At 45.2% G+C, this 16058-nt stretch overlaps 1 protein-coding gene across 1 annotated transcript in view; it reads left to right on the top strand.

Moving 5' to 3' along the window:
- The window catches only part of ADCY7 (adenylate cyclase 7), a 201827-nt gene extending 197713 nt beyond the window's left edge, over positions 1-4114 (top strand). The window contains exon 26 of the mRNA XM_040410723.1: positions 2132-4114. Coding sequence (XP_040266657.1) covers positions 2132-2278 — 147 coding nt within the window. The 3' untranslated portion in view covers positions 2279-4114. The remainder of the gene's footprint in view (positions 1-2131) is intronic.
- The last annotated feature ends 11944 nt before the right edge of the window (positions 4115-16058 follow it).

Genomic DNA, 16058 nt, shown 5'->3' with positions numbered 1-16058 from the left:
TTATGACACTGGTAAAATGGAGTAAAAAAAATACTACATTTACCAAAAATGTGGAAAAATTAGCAAATTTCCAAGTTTCAATTTCTCTACTTCTATAATACATAGTAATACCTCCAAAAATAGTTATTACTTTACATTCCCCATATGTCTACTTCATGTTTGGATCATTTTGGGAATGACATTTTATTTTTTGGGGATGTTACAAGGCTTAGAAGTTTAGAAGCAAATCTTGAAATTTTTCTGAAATTTTCAGAAAACCACTTTTTAAGGACCAGTTCAGGTCTGAAGTCACTTTGTGAGGCTTACATAATAGAAACCACCCCAAAAAAAACCCATTTTTGAAACTACACCCCTCAAGGTATTTAAAACAGATTTTACAAACATTGTTAACCCTTTAGGTGTTCCACAAGAGTTAATGGCAAATGGAGCTAAAATTTCAGAATTTCGATTTTTTGGCAATTTTTTTTCCAGTAACAAAGCAAGGGTTAACAGCCAAACAAAACTCAATATTTATGGCCCTGATTCTGTAGTTTACAGAAACACCCCATATGTGGTCGTAAACTGCTGTACGGGCACACGGCAGGGTGCAGAAGGAAAGGAATGCCATACTGTTTTTGGAAGGCAGATTTTGCTGGACTGGTTTTTTTGACACCATGTCCCATTTGAAGCCCCCCTGATGCACCCCTAGAGTAGAAACTCCATAAAAGTGACCCCATGTAAGAAACTACACCCCTCAAGGTATTCAAAACTGTTTTTACAAACGTTGTTAACCCTTTAGATGTTCCACAAGAATTATTTGAAAATAGAGATACAATTTCAAAATTTCACTTTTTTGGCAGATTGTCCATTTTAATATTTTTTTCCAGTTACAAAGCAAGGGTTAACAGCCAAACAAAACTCAATATTTATGGCCCTGATTCTGTAGTTTACAGAAACACCCCATATGTGGTCGTAAACTGCTGTACGGGCACACGGCAGGGTGCAGAAGGAAAGGAATGCCATACGGTTTTTGGAAGGCAGATTTTGCTGGGCTGTTTTTTTTTAAGCGCCCCTGATGCACCCCTAGAGTAGAAACTCCAAAAAAGTGACCCCATTTTAGAAACTACAGGATAGGATGGAAGTGTTGTTGGTACTAGTTTAGGGTATATATGATTTTTGGTTGCTCTATATTACACTTTTTCTGAGGCAAGGTAACAAGAAATAGCTGTTTTTGCACCGTTTTTGTTATTTATAGCATTCATCTGACAGGTTAGATCATGTGGTATTTTTATAGAGCAGGTTATTACGGACTCGGCAATACCTAATATGTCTACTTTTTATTTTATTTCATTTTTTAAACAAAAAAAATCATGTTTTAGTGTCTCCATAGTCCGAGAGCCATAGTTTTTTCAGTTTTTGGGCGATTATCTTGGGTCACTGACCGCGGGGATCAGAAACTTCCGAAAGCGCTGCAAACCGCAGGTCTGAATTGACTTGCGGTTTGCAGCGATCGCCAATACGGGAGGATCACAGTACCCCCCTCGGCATTGTCCCAGGGTGCCTGCTGATTGATTTCAGCAGGCACCCAGTTCCGATCACCGCCCGCCACGCGGTGGTGATCGGAAATACACAGGGCGTACAGGTATGCCCTGTGTCCTTAAGTACCAGGACATCAGGGCGTACCTGTACGCCCTGTGTCCCTAAGAGGTTAAAGGGGTTGTTTCACTTCAGCAAATGGCATTTATCATGTAGAGAAAGTTGATACAAGGCACTTACTAATGTATTGTGATTGTTCATATTGCCTCCTTTGCTGGTTTGATTTTTCCATCGCATTATACACTGCTCGTTTCCATGGAAACGACCACCCAGCAATCCAGCAGAGGTGGCCATGCTTGCACAGTATAGGAAAAAGCACTAGACTATGTGTGCAACCATGGTCCCAGCCACCGGAGAGGTCGGCACTTTTTCCTATATTGTGCAAGCACAACAACTGCGATGGATTGCAGGGTGGGTCTAAGATGGAAACGAGCGGTGTATAATGTGCAGCGTCTTTTGTGAGGAAAGTGAGAAGTAGTAAATGAAGGACAGGACAAGTCTTGTGGCAATATCCGCACTAACTCTCCAGTGGTATATCTGTGTCCTTTCTTCCCAGGTGACAGAAGAGACGTGCCGTATTTTGGAAGGCTTGGGTTATTCCTGTGAGTGCCGAGGACTGATCAACGTTAAAGGGAAGGGAGAGCTCAGGACGTACTTTGTTTGCACAGACATGGCCAAATCCCAGAGCATTGCAATGAACTGACTTTGCACATGTTATTTCTTTGTGGATTTAAAATGTATGGAGCGTGCGTGCTGCCTAATTTTACATGAAGACTTTGCCAAGTAATTTGCTCATTCCGATGGAAGAGATGCCTTTTACTGGACCATTGGCATAGCTCGAATATCCTGCACTGGAAGTGCCGGGAGAATATTACAGAAAGTGTACTACAACTACAGTATTTCTTACCCAACAGTGGAATGCCAGAGGACGGGTGGTTCATGCCTCAAAGTTATGACTTTGCAGGACCTTGTGTTTTTAGAAACTCTTTCCTAGGTTGTTTCTACAGGACTGTAATTGCTTCTTTTGGAAACAGAACGCAGATGAGTAATAATGAAAGGGCCTCAACAGTGATAATACATATCAATGTGCCTTGCTTGCCGCGGGTGAACCCTTTGTTGTGAGGCAATAACAGTAGTGATCGTACATAGATGTCAGCAGGTGAATGGATGCCCCGGCCGGGTAAGAACAACATGGTGAGGTCAACAGAGAAATGAACAGTCTGCTACCCTTAAAAGGGCTGTCCCATGGCAAACACTTATCCCTTAGTTAAGTGTCCGATTGGTGGGGTCCAATCACTCTTTGGGGCCACCACCGATCATGGGAAATTAGTTGTCTGATTGGCAGGGTCCAATCAGTCTTTCGGGCCTCTACCAATGATGAGAACGGAGATTCCATGTCCCCTCATTTGAATGGAGGGCGTTCACGCATGCACACTGCCGATCGATCTAGCTCTATGGGACTGTTGAAGATAGCAGAGTTATAGTATGATGGGTTATAATGATAACCCATTGTTTGACTGTAGGGCAAAGGAACAATGATTGTGTATGAGAGATTTAATGGCGGAATGATTTTAATCTTTTATCAAGCTTCACTGATTTTAGCTCTAAAGTCAATACAGTTGGGTGACTATAGTACATAAGACTCTAAATTTACCAGTTTTATACCATTAGGCCTTATGTGCACAGCCTTACCATGGATCCTTAATAAGTCGCCCAGAGTCTGCTCTAGATTCGTATTGTACTTCTGTGTTTGCTGACTTTATACACAGAAAACTTTAGTGGTATATTATTTTTTTTTACATTTAGAATTAAGTTTGAGAAAGTTTTTAAAAAAATTAATTAAAAACATGCAAGCTCCAAATATATAAAAAATAGAGGGGTAAAGGGGAGGTGTATAGTATTGAAAGCCATGACTTCCCATTCACTGCCATGGAGCGAGAAATACATAGGAATTCAGACAGATAAATGCGCCAACTGATGTGAAATACTTTTTGAGCTACTGTCCTTGCAGTCAGAAGAAATGTCACAGTCTGTGGTAATATTAATCAGCAGTACTGTGGGTTAATAATGTAAGTTTATGTGTGTGTATACCGTCATGCACTTGTGTGGCAATACGCGGGCTTCCAAAAGTGTTCCCAGTAACCTCAGTGTCATGGATTGAATCAAATAAATGTGAAACAAATCAGCAGAGGACATTGGCTGGAGCCCTGGCGTGTGCCCCTCACACTGGTACCTCCAGTATTGCTGGTGTGCTCCTCTTCACCTGGGAGTTTACCCTCTTAATGTACAAGCAGTTTTCTATTTCATCATCGCATAAGAGTCATAACTTCTTTTTTTTTTGCAACAACATACGGTAACCATATTGGGGTGGATATAATTTATCATTTATTTTTGTGCGTTTTTCATTTTTCTGGTGTTTACTGTGCAGTATAAATAAGATGTAACGTGATGCGTCAGTACAGTTGGTGCAATACCAAATCCATTTAGTTTTTGTATGTTTTACTACTTTTGCACAATTAAAATTTTAGCAAAAAAAATATTTGACGGAGATGTGTGAGGACTTATTTTTTTGGCAGCACAACTTATGTTTTTTATTGGTACCATTTTGAGGTACATATGAGTTTTTGATCACTTTTCTTTTTTAAATTTTTTTGGGAAGTGGATTGAACAAAAATTAGCAAATCTGGCATTTTTTTTATTTTTATTTTTTTACGGTGTTCACTGGGCACGATAAGTAACGTGGTATTTTACACTGCATGTCCATTATGGATGGGACGATACCAGTTATGTGTGGTTTTAGTTTTTTACTTTGTTCTTTAAAAAAAAACACATTTTAAAGGAAAAACATAGATTTTTAGATGGCAGAGCACCTGTGCTGCATTTAAACTAAAGCAGTGTAAAAAGGCGGTGCTCTAGCTGGCGTATTAGTGATCACCAATGGGTTAAATCTAAAAATGAGAGGCGGCTGGCAGATCAAGTGCTATTCTTGCCTAGGCAACCATATGACGTGAGAAGCCGCCTATGCAGGAGAGGATTTGAGCATTGTATGGGTGTCCCAGTAAAAGTACAGAGTGATCTGCCAGATGCCAGCCCGTGGAAGAGGACACCAGCAATGTTGAAGCCACCATTTCCATTTCCATGACAAAACCCATAATCAAACTTTTATTCTGGTTAACTGAGTGTCCAAGCTCTCAGAGAGCCATGTTCTCTCCTGACTACAGGTCATGTATTGTAAGATGATACTTTCCCCTTTACAATTGTATGACTAGCCTTTAACAACTGGACAACCATGAAATAATCCAGCTTTGTCTACACCTACATATCTCATGACTTGTGAAGGCCAAAAACAAAGTCTGCTTTAGGTTATGGACACCAAGAAATTGAATGCCAATGACCATAGCACCTCCAGAGCTTGAACCGTTCCCACAATCAATTACAGTAACAAGTTGTCTTGCAAGCTCTTCTTTATATGCAGGATCAGGAAGAACGTTCTCTAGATGGTTGAATGACATCACTTTCCAGCTTGTAGCTGTAGAATCGGGCACTACAGGAAGACAATTTCTTTGCACAAAGATAATTTCTGAACATTTAAAAAACATCCAGCATCTGATTCATGAGATTCAAGAGATGGCAGGCTTGACTGAATAGCTATTGTGGACGCAGGAAAGTCTTCACATCAGATTTCACCATCCTGCCCAGTGTTCATTTAGAAATGTTGTTTTCCCAAATCCTGATGCATTTAACATTAAATATTTTCTTTGTTCTTTGGGTTTCTGATCAGTGTAATCTGCCAGCACCATGTTACAGGAGGAGCTGAGCAAATTGATATACAGTTTATTGGAAAAGATTCATCAAAACTTTTATATATCTATGTTCCTGCTCATTCTGGTCTTTGACGTCAAGGAGGTGGTCCTATTAGTGATTGATAGCGATCTCTATGTGCACAATCATAAGGCAGGATGTCAATCACTGATAGGACCGCCTCCTGGACTTCAAAGCCCAGAAGGAGCAGGAATTTAAAGGGGTTTCCTGAGACTTAAATACTGATGACCTATCCTGTGGATAGATCATCAGTGTCTGATCAGTGGGACCCCTGCTGATCAGCTGTTCGAGAAGGCATTGTCATTCACAGTAGCACCGCGGCCTTCTCACAGCTTTCCCTAGGCCAGTGACGACACGTTCATTGGTTACATGGCCTAGGAGAGCCTAGAAGTGAATGGGACTGTGCGCAATACCACTCAGTCACTATACAATATACAGCGCTGTGCTTGGTGAGCAGGGAGAAGGCAGCGGCGCTCACAGAAACACTGGCGCCTTCTCACAGCTGATGTGGGGGTCTCGGGTGTCAGACTAGATACTGATGACCTATCTAGAAGTTAAGTTATCAGTATTTAAATGTCGGAAAACACTTTTAAATCAATGAAATACAAGTTAGGGTGGGTTCACACTAGCGTTATGGATTCCGTTATAACCACGTTATAAGACAGAAGGACGGATCCGTTCTTCTGCCCATAGACTTGTATTATGACGGAATGCAAAACAGAAGCCTTTAAAAGGCATTCCGTTTGCTCTCTGTCCTAATAGAAGTCTATGGGAATCAAAATGGATCCGTCTGGGTCCCGTTATTCAAGACGGAAAACAGTCCTGTCGACAGGACTTTGTTTTCCGTCTTGCATAACGGGACCCAGACGGATCCGTTATGCTTTCCCATAGACTTCTATTAGGACGGAAAGCAAACGGAATGCCTTTTAAACGCTTCCGTTTTGCATTGTGTCTTGGCATTCCATTATTTTCCGTTATAACGGAAAGCCATAACGGAATCCCTAACGCTAGTGTGAACCCACCCTAATACTGAAACTTTCCTTGCAAAACTATGCATGAATCTGCTCAGCTCCTCCTGCTCTATAACATGCTGCCGGCAAATCAACGTGACAGGTTCCCTTTAAAACGTATTGTCTGATATGTCACTAAGTGCTCTTGAATACGGCCGTTTTTGTGATCCGCTAAAGCATGGATACCGGCCGTGTGCGTTCCGCGGAACAGAACGTCCAGCACATAATAGAACTTTCCTATCCTTGTCCGTAAATGGCCAAGAATAGGATATGTTCTATTTTTTTTTTTGCAGGTGCCACGGAACGGACATACATTAAATGCTGTCTGCATCTTTTGCGGCCCCATTGAAGTGAATGGGTCCGCATCCGACCCGAAAAAATGCGGATCAGATGTGTATAAAAACACGGTCGTGCATGAGACTTAGGCCTCTTTCACACTACCGTTTTTTTTTTTTCGTTTTGCGGTCCGTTTTTTGCATTCCGTATACGGAACCATTCATTTCAATGGTTCAGCAAAAAAAACGGAATGTGTTTCGTATGCATTCCGTTTCCGTATTTCCGTTCAGTTGAAAGATAGAACATGTCCTATATTTGGCCGCAAATCACGTTCCGTGGCTCCATTAAAGTCAATGGGTCCGCAAAAAAAACGGAACACATACGGAAATGCATCCGTATGTCTTCCGTTTCCGTTCCGTTTTTTTCTGAACCATCTATTGAAAATGTTATGCCCAGCCCAATTTTCTCTATGTAATTACTGTATACTGTATATGCCATACGGAAAAACGGAAACAAAAAAACGGAACGCAAAACACTGAAATGGACATACTGTAGTGTGAAAGAGGCCTTAATAGTGATTAAATGGCATGGCCACTGTGCTGATAATTTCCACCTGGAGAATCGCCTCCGTTCCACTGAGAGGATTTGGCGCCTGTGTTATTTGTTGAGGAACGCCACTGATTCAAGTGTTGAGTTTATGCTGGTTGTGGAGCAGCACCTTCATATTAAGGGTATGTTCACACAGTGTTTTCCTCCCTAAGCATTTTGGTGTGTATTCTGTGCCCCACTGTTTTCAATGATAACTGATTTTGCTGTTCTATGGCTACAGATTTTTTTCTCCCATGCTAGGAAGTGACATGCCCCATCTTGTCGCAGTTTACTGGGTCAGGGGGACAGCATTGATTTCTGCCACGATAGCCAAGTCACATAAACATACTAAAACATGTTTTTGCTATTGGCCCAATAGACCTAGAAAAAAAATATATATGCCATTTTACAAATTTTCTTAATTAAAAATATTTAGCCTTTTCCCCCTCTACAGCTTTTATACAGACCTGTGTAACAGACTACAAATAATGGAGTAGATTTACTAAACCTTTAGATAATGGAAACTCAAAGGGAACGGTGTCATCAGAAAATGACACGTTTTTGCCAGACTGCGGAACGGACAGTACACTCTGTGCTGTCTGTATTTTTTGCAGCTCCGTTAAAATGAATGGGTTGCCATCCAATCTTCAAAAAAATATGGATCAGATGCGGACCAAAAAAACTTGGCCAAGATGGGGACATGTCTTATGAAATATAGCAAAGGGCACGGATACCAACAAAGGCTATATTAATAAGTGCCATATCATCATCTTACTTACACATTGGTCACAAGCAGCAAGGAAGTGACCAACCTCTATAAATCATGTTTTTATGTTTAACGTATTAAGAATTTCTGGTGGTTATTTTTAATTTTAAATGTCAAAATAAATTAAAAAAACTGCAATGTTCGTATTAGCCAACAAGCCTAATAATATAGGTGCCACTTTTTAGTCTGTCCAGATCACTTTACTGCAGTTATCTGCTTATGACAGATAACACCTAAATATACAGATAACACATCATCCACCATTCACAATAAGTGGGATCACAGGATGTATCTGTAGTCCATGCAGACACAAGTCTCCACAGCAGCTGTAGACACCAACAGTAGAAGATTTTTTAATTTGCACAATTGCTTCATTTTAGATACACTGGAACAAAAAATGCAAGAAAAAAATAGTTATTTGGAGCCTTTAAGAACAGAGTATTTCTTTTTATATATTTAGAGGGGGCGAAGTCACTGAATGGGTCTGCCTTACATGTTTAGTTAATGTCAAGTAAAATGAGAGATCCTTTAATTTTTTTTAAGTGGCTCTATGATTCAGGCTTTGTTGGTGAGGACAGTATTTCAGAGGGACTGCTCACATTAACCAATGGCTTCTAGCACTCAGATGAAAATGAAGATTAAAAGCAGTATGCCAGAATATACAGTAATTTCCTCCCTGGAAAGAAAATGACTTCTGTACTCATCTGAGAACTGTCTGTATTGCACACTTTACAGTGTCGTGTTCTGTTTTCCGTGGAGCTTTTTGTCAGATGTAGGAAATTGTGTTTGAATCTTTTTGTAAACCTTGTAAGTGAATTGTTTTTTATATTTATTTACATTTCTCATGCAGACGCCTTGTGTACCATGTATGACTAATTACTATGTAATTTAAGTGCCTTTATGTCATTGTTTTGATGGTGGCAACCATCACTCTATTGTATCCAGCTGTGGATTAAAACATATCCTGTAGGTCAAATTCACCTTTTTGTCAAGTTGAGTATTTCAAGATAGTTTGCATTTCACAATTTTGTCAAGTTGATAGTTTGCATTTCACAATTATTACATTTGGACAGAGTTGGCAGCTTCATATAAAATGTATTATGTGCAGTCATATTGTGGTTTTTTTAAACAGCTTAAAATATCTGTAACTTGACTGCAAAACCTTCTCCATGTTGTCCATCTGACCTGCTTCAGCATTACTTACAATGTTGAAGGTACGTGCCCATATTCCAATTACTGTACTTTTCAGACTATTGGACGCACTTTTTCTTCCCCAAACTGTGCTGAAATCTTCTGGGGCGTCTAATAGTCAGAATGTCAGCCAGTGTAGAGAAGGAGGCTTTGAGCTCCGTGAGAATGGAAGGTCTTTGCGGTGGAGTTATGTGGCAGCAGCAGGTGCTGTTTATTCAGTGAGCAGACAGCACAGACATTATGTACAGTCACATCTATCTCTCTCTCTCACTCACACTCACACTCACTCACTCTCACACTCACACTCACACACTCACACACTTTCTGTGAGCAAATGGCACACACCGCACCATAAGGGCTCATGCAAACAGCCGTAGTTTTGGTCCACACCCAATCTGCATTTTTTGCAAACTGGATGCGGACCTATTTATCCCAATGGGGCTGCATCCGTAAGTCCTTTGCACAGCCCTGCAGAAAAAAAAAAAACAGGTCCTATTCCTGTTTATTACAATGCTGTACAAGGTCCTTTTCTTACAATAGGATGAGCCAGCAAGCCTCACTGTCTCCCTATCATCTCCACTCAGTATTATCCGGTATATACTGGTGAAAGAGGGTATACTGTACAGCAGGGATCAGCAACCTTTGGCACTCCAGCTGCTGTGAAACTACAACTCCCAGCATGCAAACATGCTCAGCTGCTTTTCTAACTCTCATGGAAGTGAATGAAACATTCTGGGAGTAGTAGTTTCTGAACTGCTGGAGGTTGCTGATCCCTGCTGTACAGTATACATGCAGCATATACTGAGTGGATGTGATGGGGGGAAAAAGAGGGTATACAATATGCACTCAACATTGAAATTGGAGAAGATGGTCAAATTTTAAAGCACCTAGCTCCAATCTGTGGCATGTGGGAGAGTCATAAAAGCCAGAATGAAAGCAATGTTTATTAGGGACATGAAACCTTAAAAATCAGATCAAGTCATATGGGATGATTGTGAGAAGCCTCCTGTTTGTTGATGTGCCAGTTATCCTTGTTGTAGCAAACTGAGAGGGACAGAATCCTTGAACTGAGACACCTTGGTTTACCACACTGGCAGATCGCTACGGTCCTAGGTGGAGATGTCCGCAGTGCTCAGTGTTGCGTGTCACAGTGATTGGGAGAACGACGAACTGGAATGACAGCAAGAGGTGCAGAGATGGAGCATCTGATTAGAATGGTGCATAGTGAACCATTCTGTACTGCATGTGAAACTGGACATCACAACCCAAGCCTGCAAACAGTGTGTACACAAACCATCAGGTGGTGTCTGCACGATACCTGAACTGTGAGCCAGACATCCAGCTAGAGGTGTTCAATTGACCTGACCACACCACTGCTGTCATGGTGCACAACAAGATGGCAATAGATGTCTATCTCTTTTCAGCAATAGGTCCTGATTTTGTCTTGAATGCAGCGATAAGGAGATTTTTGTATAACTTACCAGTAAAATCTCTTTCTCGCTCTTCATTGGGGGACACAGGAACCATGGATATAGCTATGTCCTCTAGGAGGCGTTGACACTAGAAAAAGCTGTTAGCTCCTCCCCCGGCAGCTATACCCCCTCTAGCCTGGAGAGAGAGCTTCAGTTTGTGTAGAGCAGTAGGAGAACCAAGCCAACCAAAGAAAAAACATGGAACACCAACCATGCCAAAAGACCCAACGGGGTTCAAACCAGCAACTGCCAACTGTGGTCGAACAACAATACTGGGTGGGTGCTGTGTCCCCCAATGAAGAGCGAGAAAGATTTTACTGGTAAGTTATACAAAAATTTCCTTTTCTCGCCCATATTGATTGGGGGACACAGGAACCGTGGGACGTCCAAGAGCAGTCCACAGGGAGGGAAAACCACAGAACCATGGAAGCAATAGTCCCTGCAGGCATATAAGAAACTGCCGCCTGAAAGACTATGCGGCCTAAGGCAGCGTCCGCCGATGCATAAGTATGCACCTGGTAAGCTTGTGAATGTGTGTAAGAAGTCCAAGTAGCCACCTTACACAACTGTGCAGCCGAAGCGCGATTCCTCCGAGCCCAAGATGCGCCCACCGCTTGGTGGAGTAAGCCATAACACCGAAGGGCGGAACCCTGCCTCGGGCGCGGTATGCTTCAGCAATCGTAGACCGAATTGAACGTGCGATTGCCATCTTGGAAGCCGCCGATCCCTTTGGAGGACCCTCCGGAATGACAAAAAGGGGATCCGTACGGCGGAAGGGACCGGAGGCTGCTAAATAGATCTTCAGAGCTCTGACATTCAAATAGTGTAACTCCTTTCCCTAGGGCGTGAAGGAAATGAGCAGAGAGGGAAGGACAATTTTCTCGTTAATATGGAAGTCAGAGACCACCTTCGGAAAAAAGAAGGGACAGGCCGGCGAACCACCCTGTCACTATGAATAACCAGGAAGGGTTCTCTGCAAGAGAGCTCCGCCAACTCAGACACCCGTCTGATGGAAGTGATAGCGACCAGAAAAACTACCTTCCAGGACAGGAGTTGGAGAGAAATCTCCCGCAAGGGCTCCAGGGGGGAAGCCTGGAGCGCTGAGAGTACTAAATTCAGACCCCAATGCGGTAAGGGAGGACTATACAGAGGACCCATATGTGCCACTCCCTGAAGAAAGGTCCTTACAGGGGGCCAGAGGGCACTGGAAAAACATAGAAGCGCCGACACCTGACCCTTCAAGAATAAAGGGCCAAACCAAGGTCCAACCCTGATTGTAAAAAGGACAGGACCGTGGGGAGAGAAATAAAACAAAGTGGTGGAATATTTCGGATCTTACAGAACCCAGGAAGGACCTCCAGGTCCTGAAATAGATCTTGGACTACGCAGGCTTCCTGGCCTGAACACAGTGCGGATGACATCCGCCGAAAACCCTCTGCGTGTTAAAATGGCGGTGTCAAAGGCCACGCCGTCATACGAAGAGACCTTAATTGCTGATGGAAGACCTGACCCTGCGAAAGAAGGTAGGCTCTGAGAGGCAGTGACCGAAGGACGTCTCCTAGAAGGAGAACGAGGCCAGCGTACCATGCATGACGGGGCCAATCCAGATCGAATAGGATAGTCGGATGTGCTCCATCCTGATCTCCCGAGAACTCTGGGTAGGAGGGGGAAGGGGAAAAACTCCTGTCAAGGAGACATCAGGGCGTCCACGCCGCATGCTTCCGGATCTCTTGCTCGGGAGAGAAAAGGTGGGAATCTGTCGTGTAGATACCGTTGGCACACCCAGGAGCAATGGAAGGATTCCCTGGAGAAGGAGGGATGTGGTGGACGCTACAGTCCACCAGTCGGGACCGGAGTGCCACAAACACGAATACTCAGTGCAAGCAGATGAGAGAAGGTAGTAACATAGGAGCTACCAAGACTTGCGGGGTGGCTATGAACCATGAGCTAGAGGAAAGGACAGGAGAGGAATAGGCTAGGACTGAAGCCCATTCCCCAACGGAGAACAGCGCTATACAGAAGTGGCTGCGCCAAAAAACTCTGCCTGAGGAGGAAGCCAGGCAAGGGGGGTCACACTGTATTGCTAGCCCCATACCGCAGCAGGGGAGGGGGCCACCCGCAGAGGCCACTGAATTCAGTGCTAGAAGAGCCCACCACCTGCAAATGAGCTGTGCAGTAAAAAACCGAGAATGTAGTGGTAACGCAAATACCACTCCCACAGTAGGAGTCAGTGCCAGCCCCGTCAGCGCAAGTGAAGGGGGCCTGAGACTATCTGTAGAAGCCACATACTATATCATCCAAGTAAAGTAAAGCTACTGTAAAAACTCTACCTGGAAGGGCGCTGAACAAGAGGAACTGCCAAGCTAGCGTCAGGGTAGGACCTACCTGAGGGGGATGTCCCACTTTAGCAACTACAAACTTGAGCATTGGCGAAAAACTGCACCTGTGTGGGGGGACACGCTGTAGTAGTCAAACCAGAGTGCCAGCAGAACCACTTTCCCAGAGAAGGAGTGGTGGATAGAGAGAAATACAGAGGTCGGTGAACACTCGACTCACTGGAACGTACTCACCATAGATGTGCAATGGTGTACGCACTACACATTGATGCGGACAATATAATGACCGACTGGAACGGTGGAGGCCCATGGAGATGGGGCGTCTCTAGGAAACAAGTGATGCTAGGCAACCCCCTGAGAAGACAAAGGATGTTAGAAGCATGTCCAAACCAGCGCCAAAAGTAAAAAGGAATAGCCACCGTATCCACTGCCGGCACCCACAGACCACTAGAGTAAGAGCACCGGGCACCCGCGGGTACCGACTATTGCCACGCCCCCTTGTGAAATAAGCGAAGGCACGCAGCCGTGGCGTAGTTGAATTGCAGCATCCCGAAGAGTTTAGGTATTCCCCGCTAGAGGATCACTTGCAGAAGGGGGAAATGTAGCTGGAAGCACGGTGATGTGCAACACTCCGCCTATGGAGAGGAGAGCGCGACAGGCGGGACCATGTGCAATTGCCCTACCCATGGAAGGTGGAATGCATACGACAAGTACTGAAGCCAGTGGTAGGGAATACTCCCCTATAAGGGGGGTTAATGCCCACCGCAAGAACTAGTGCATATGGCGAGTCCTGTACCCCGAGGGAGTGCAATATTGCAACTAAGTAAGGGGGCAATGCATACAGCACACATTGTAACCAGTGATAATGTCATCCCGCCACCTATGGAAGGGGCTAATGCATACATCAGGTACTGAACCCAGTGGAGATGCAATTCCGCCACCTACAGGAGGGGGAATGTATACGCCCAGCACTGAAAACAGTGTTATCGTACTTAGTCCACCTATGGCAGGGGCAATGTATAAGGCAAGTACTGTATTGCAATTACTCCGCCTATGGAAGGGGGCAATGCATACGACAAGTACTGCAGGCCACCGTGGACATAAACTTGGGAGATCGCTTCGGATTAACGTCTGAATCAGTGATTCCCCCCCCCCCCCCCGGGAAGGGAGGGTGTGTCAGAGTGTGACCCAGGGAGGAAGGGTGGGGGTGCGAGATTTTAAAGAGAAAAGATGTCCTGCTGTGGTCCGCTTGCGCGTAGGTCTATCCCTCAGAATCACGCCCCTGGCAGTCGCGGACTGCGCAGGTGGGGACTTATCAACCAAACTACCCAGGGGGTGGAATGGGAACTTCTAGAGGTCCGTCCACTGGATTGCGCAGGTGGTACATTATCAACTGAATGACCGTGGAGGGTGGATTGGGATGGTCAGAGGTCCTGTAAATCAGTGATCCCTGTGCAGGCGGAGAATTATCAACCACACAACCCAGAAGGGTGGATTGGGACATCCAGACGAACTCCACTGGATTGAGCAGGTGGAGAACTATCAACCAAACGACCCAGGAGGGTGGATTGGGAAGACAGAGGTCCTTTATTGAATTGCGCAGGTGGAGAATTATCAACCAAACGACCCCGAAGAGTGGATTGGGATGGTCAGAGGTCCTTTATTGAATTGCGCAGGTGGAGAACTAGCAACCAAACGACCCCGAAGGGTGGATTGGGACTTCTAGAGGTTCTCCAGTGGATTACGCAGGTGGAGAAATATCAACCAAACGACCCAGGAGAGTGGATTGGGAATGTCAGCGGTCCCCCTTCATTGCGCAAGTGTAGGATTGTCAGCCAAACGGTCCCAAGGGGCGTATTAGGAATCCTTCACTGTATTGCGCATCAATTAAGTGACCGTGTAGCACGGATTGGGACTATGAGAGGTCCTCCTGTGACCGGGACAGGGCACGGGCCCAGATTGGTACCGCACGGTTTAGTTCCTCCCCTGTATGGTGTGTGCTGAGGCGCGTATTAAATGTGCCTTTGTTTTTTAACGTATAGGGTTAATTTGAGCATCAGCAACTGCACTGCCTCTGCTGGCCAGGAAGGGTTAAGTGTCTAGAAGACCAGGGGCGGAGCTCAGCTGACTACTGGGGGAGGAGAACAGCTAGGCGGGAAGAATTTGCGCCAGCTCGCCACCCCCTTCCCTCGATGAAGTTGCAGCCTAGCCCCAGACTCGCCGCTATGCCGCAGAGCCGGTGTCCATGCTACATACATGGCCAACCGGAACACTGCCGGACGGCCGGGGAAAACAGAGGCCTGGTAGAGGAGCGCAATCGCCCCCGAAAGAAAAAAAACACACACTGTGCCGCTGGAGCCCAAGTCGGGCAAGCAATCCAGCCATCCGCTTAGGTAAGGTCACTTACCCAGCTTGCAGCCGGAGTCCCCCATGTTAGAAAATGCACCGCAGCGCACGAGGCGTCCGCGATGCCATTGGTGGTGGCATTAACCCTTTCGAAGCGGCGCGCTTGGTGCCTGCTCCCGAAAGGGGCGGAATATGGTGGACACTATCGCCTGTGAATAGCGGGGAGCGGGAGTCGCCTGTGCTTCAGACTACGCTGGAGGTCCGTGGGAGAAGTTACATTAACCCCCAATGAGCCGGAATAGCCGTCGGCCTAGATGGGGAGTGAGGAGGGGCACGCGTGTCGTCAGTGGCGCCCGCCGGATTAACCCCTTCTTTCCTTAGGGGTCTTGTTTCTAGTAAGTAAGGTCCCCTGGCTGTGTGAACTCTTGATATGTCCTTAGGGGTCTTCAAAGAGGGCTTCATACTTACCTAGTCCCGTGTACTCACCTCATCTTCATCCTCTTCCCTTCACCCTCCCTAAGAGGGCCTATAAGGTCACCTTCTCCAGCAGGGTCACCTCCTCAGCAGCTGGCACTGGAGTGGCAGGAGTCTGGCATGGCGGGAGGGTCTTCTCTTTGGCGGACCTAGGTGACACCTTGGCTGGCAGGATGCAGGGGAGCGAGGCTGCCCTGGTCCA

Source organism: Bufo bufo, chromosome 10 (genome assembly GCF_905171765.1).
Source record: "Bufo bufo chromosome 10, aBufBuf1.1, whole genome shotgun sequence".
Classification (NCBI taxonomy): domain Eukaryota; kingdom Metazoa; phylum Chordata; class Amphibia; order Anura; family Bufonidae; genus Bufo; species Bufo bufo.
The sequence above is the reverse complement of the archived record's forward strand: the minus strand, read 5'-3'. Positions and strand labels throughout refer to the sequence as shown.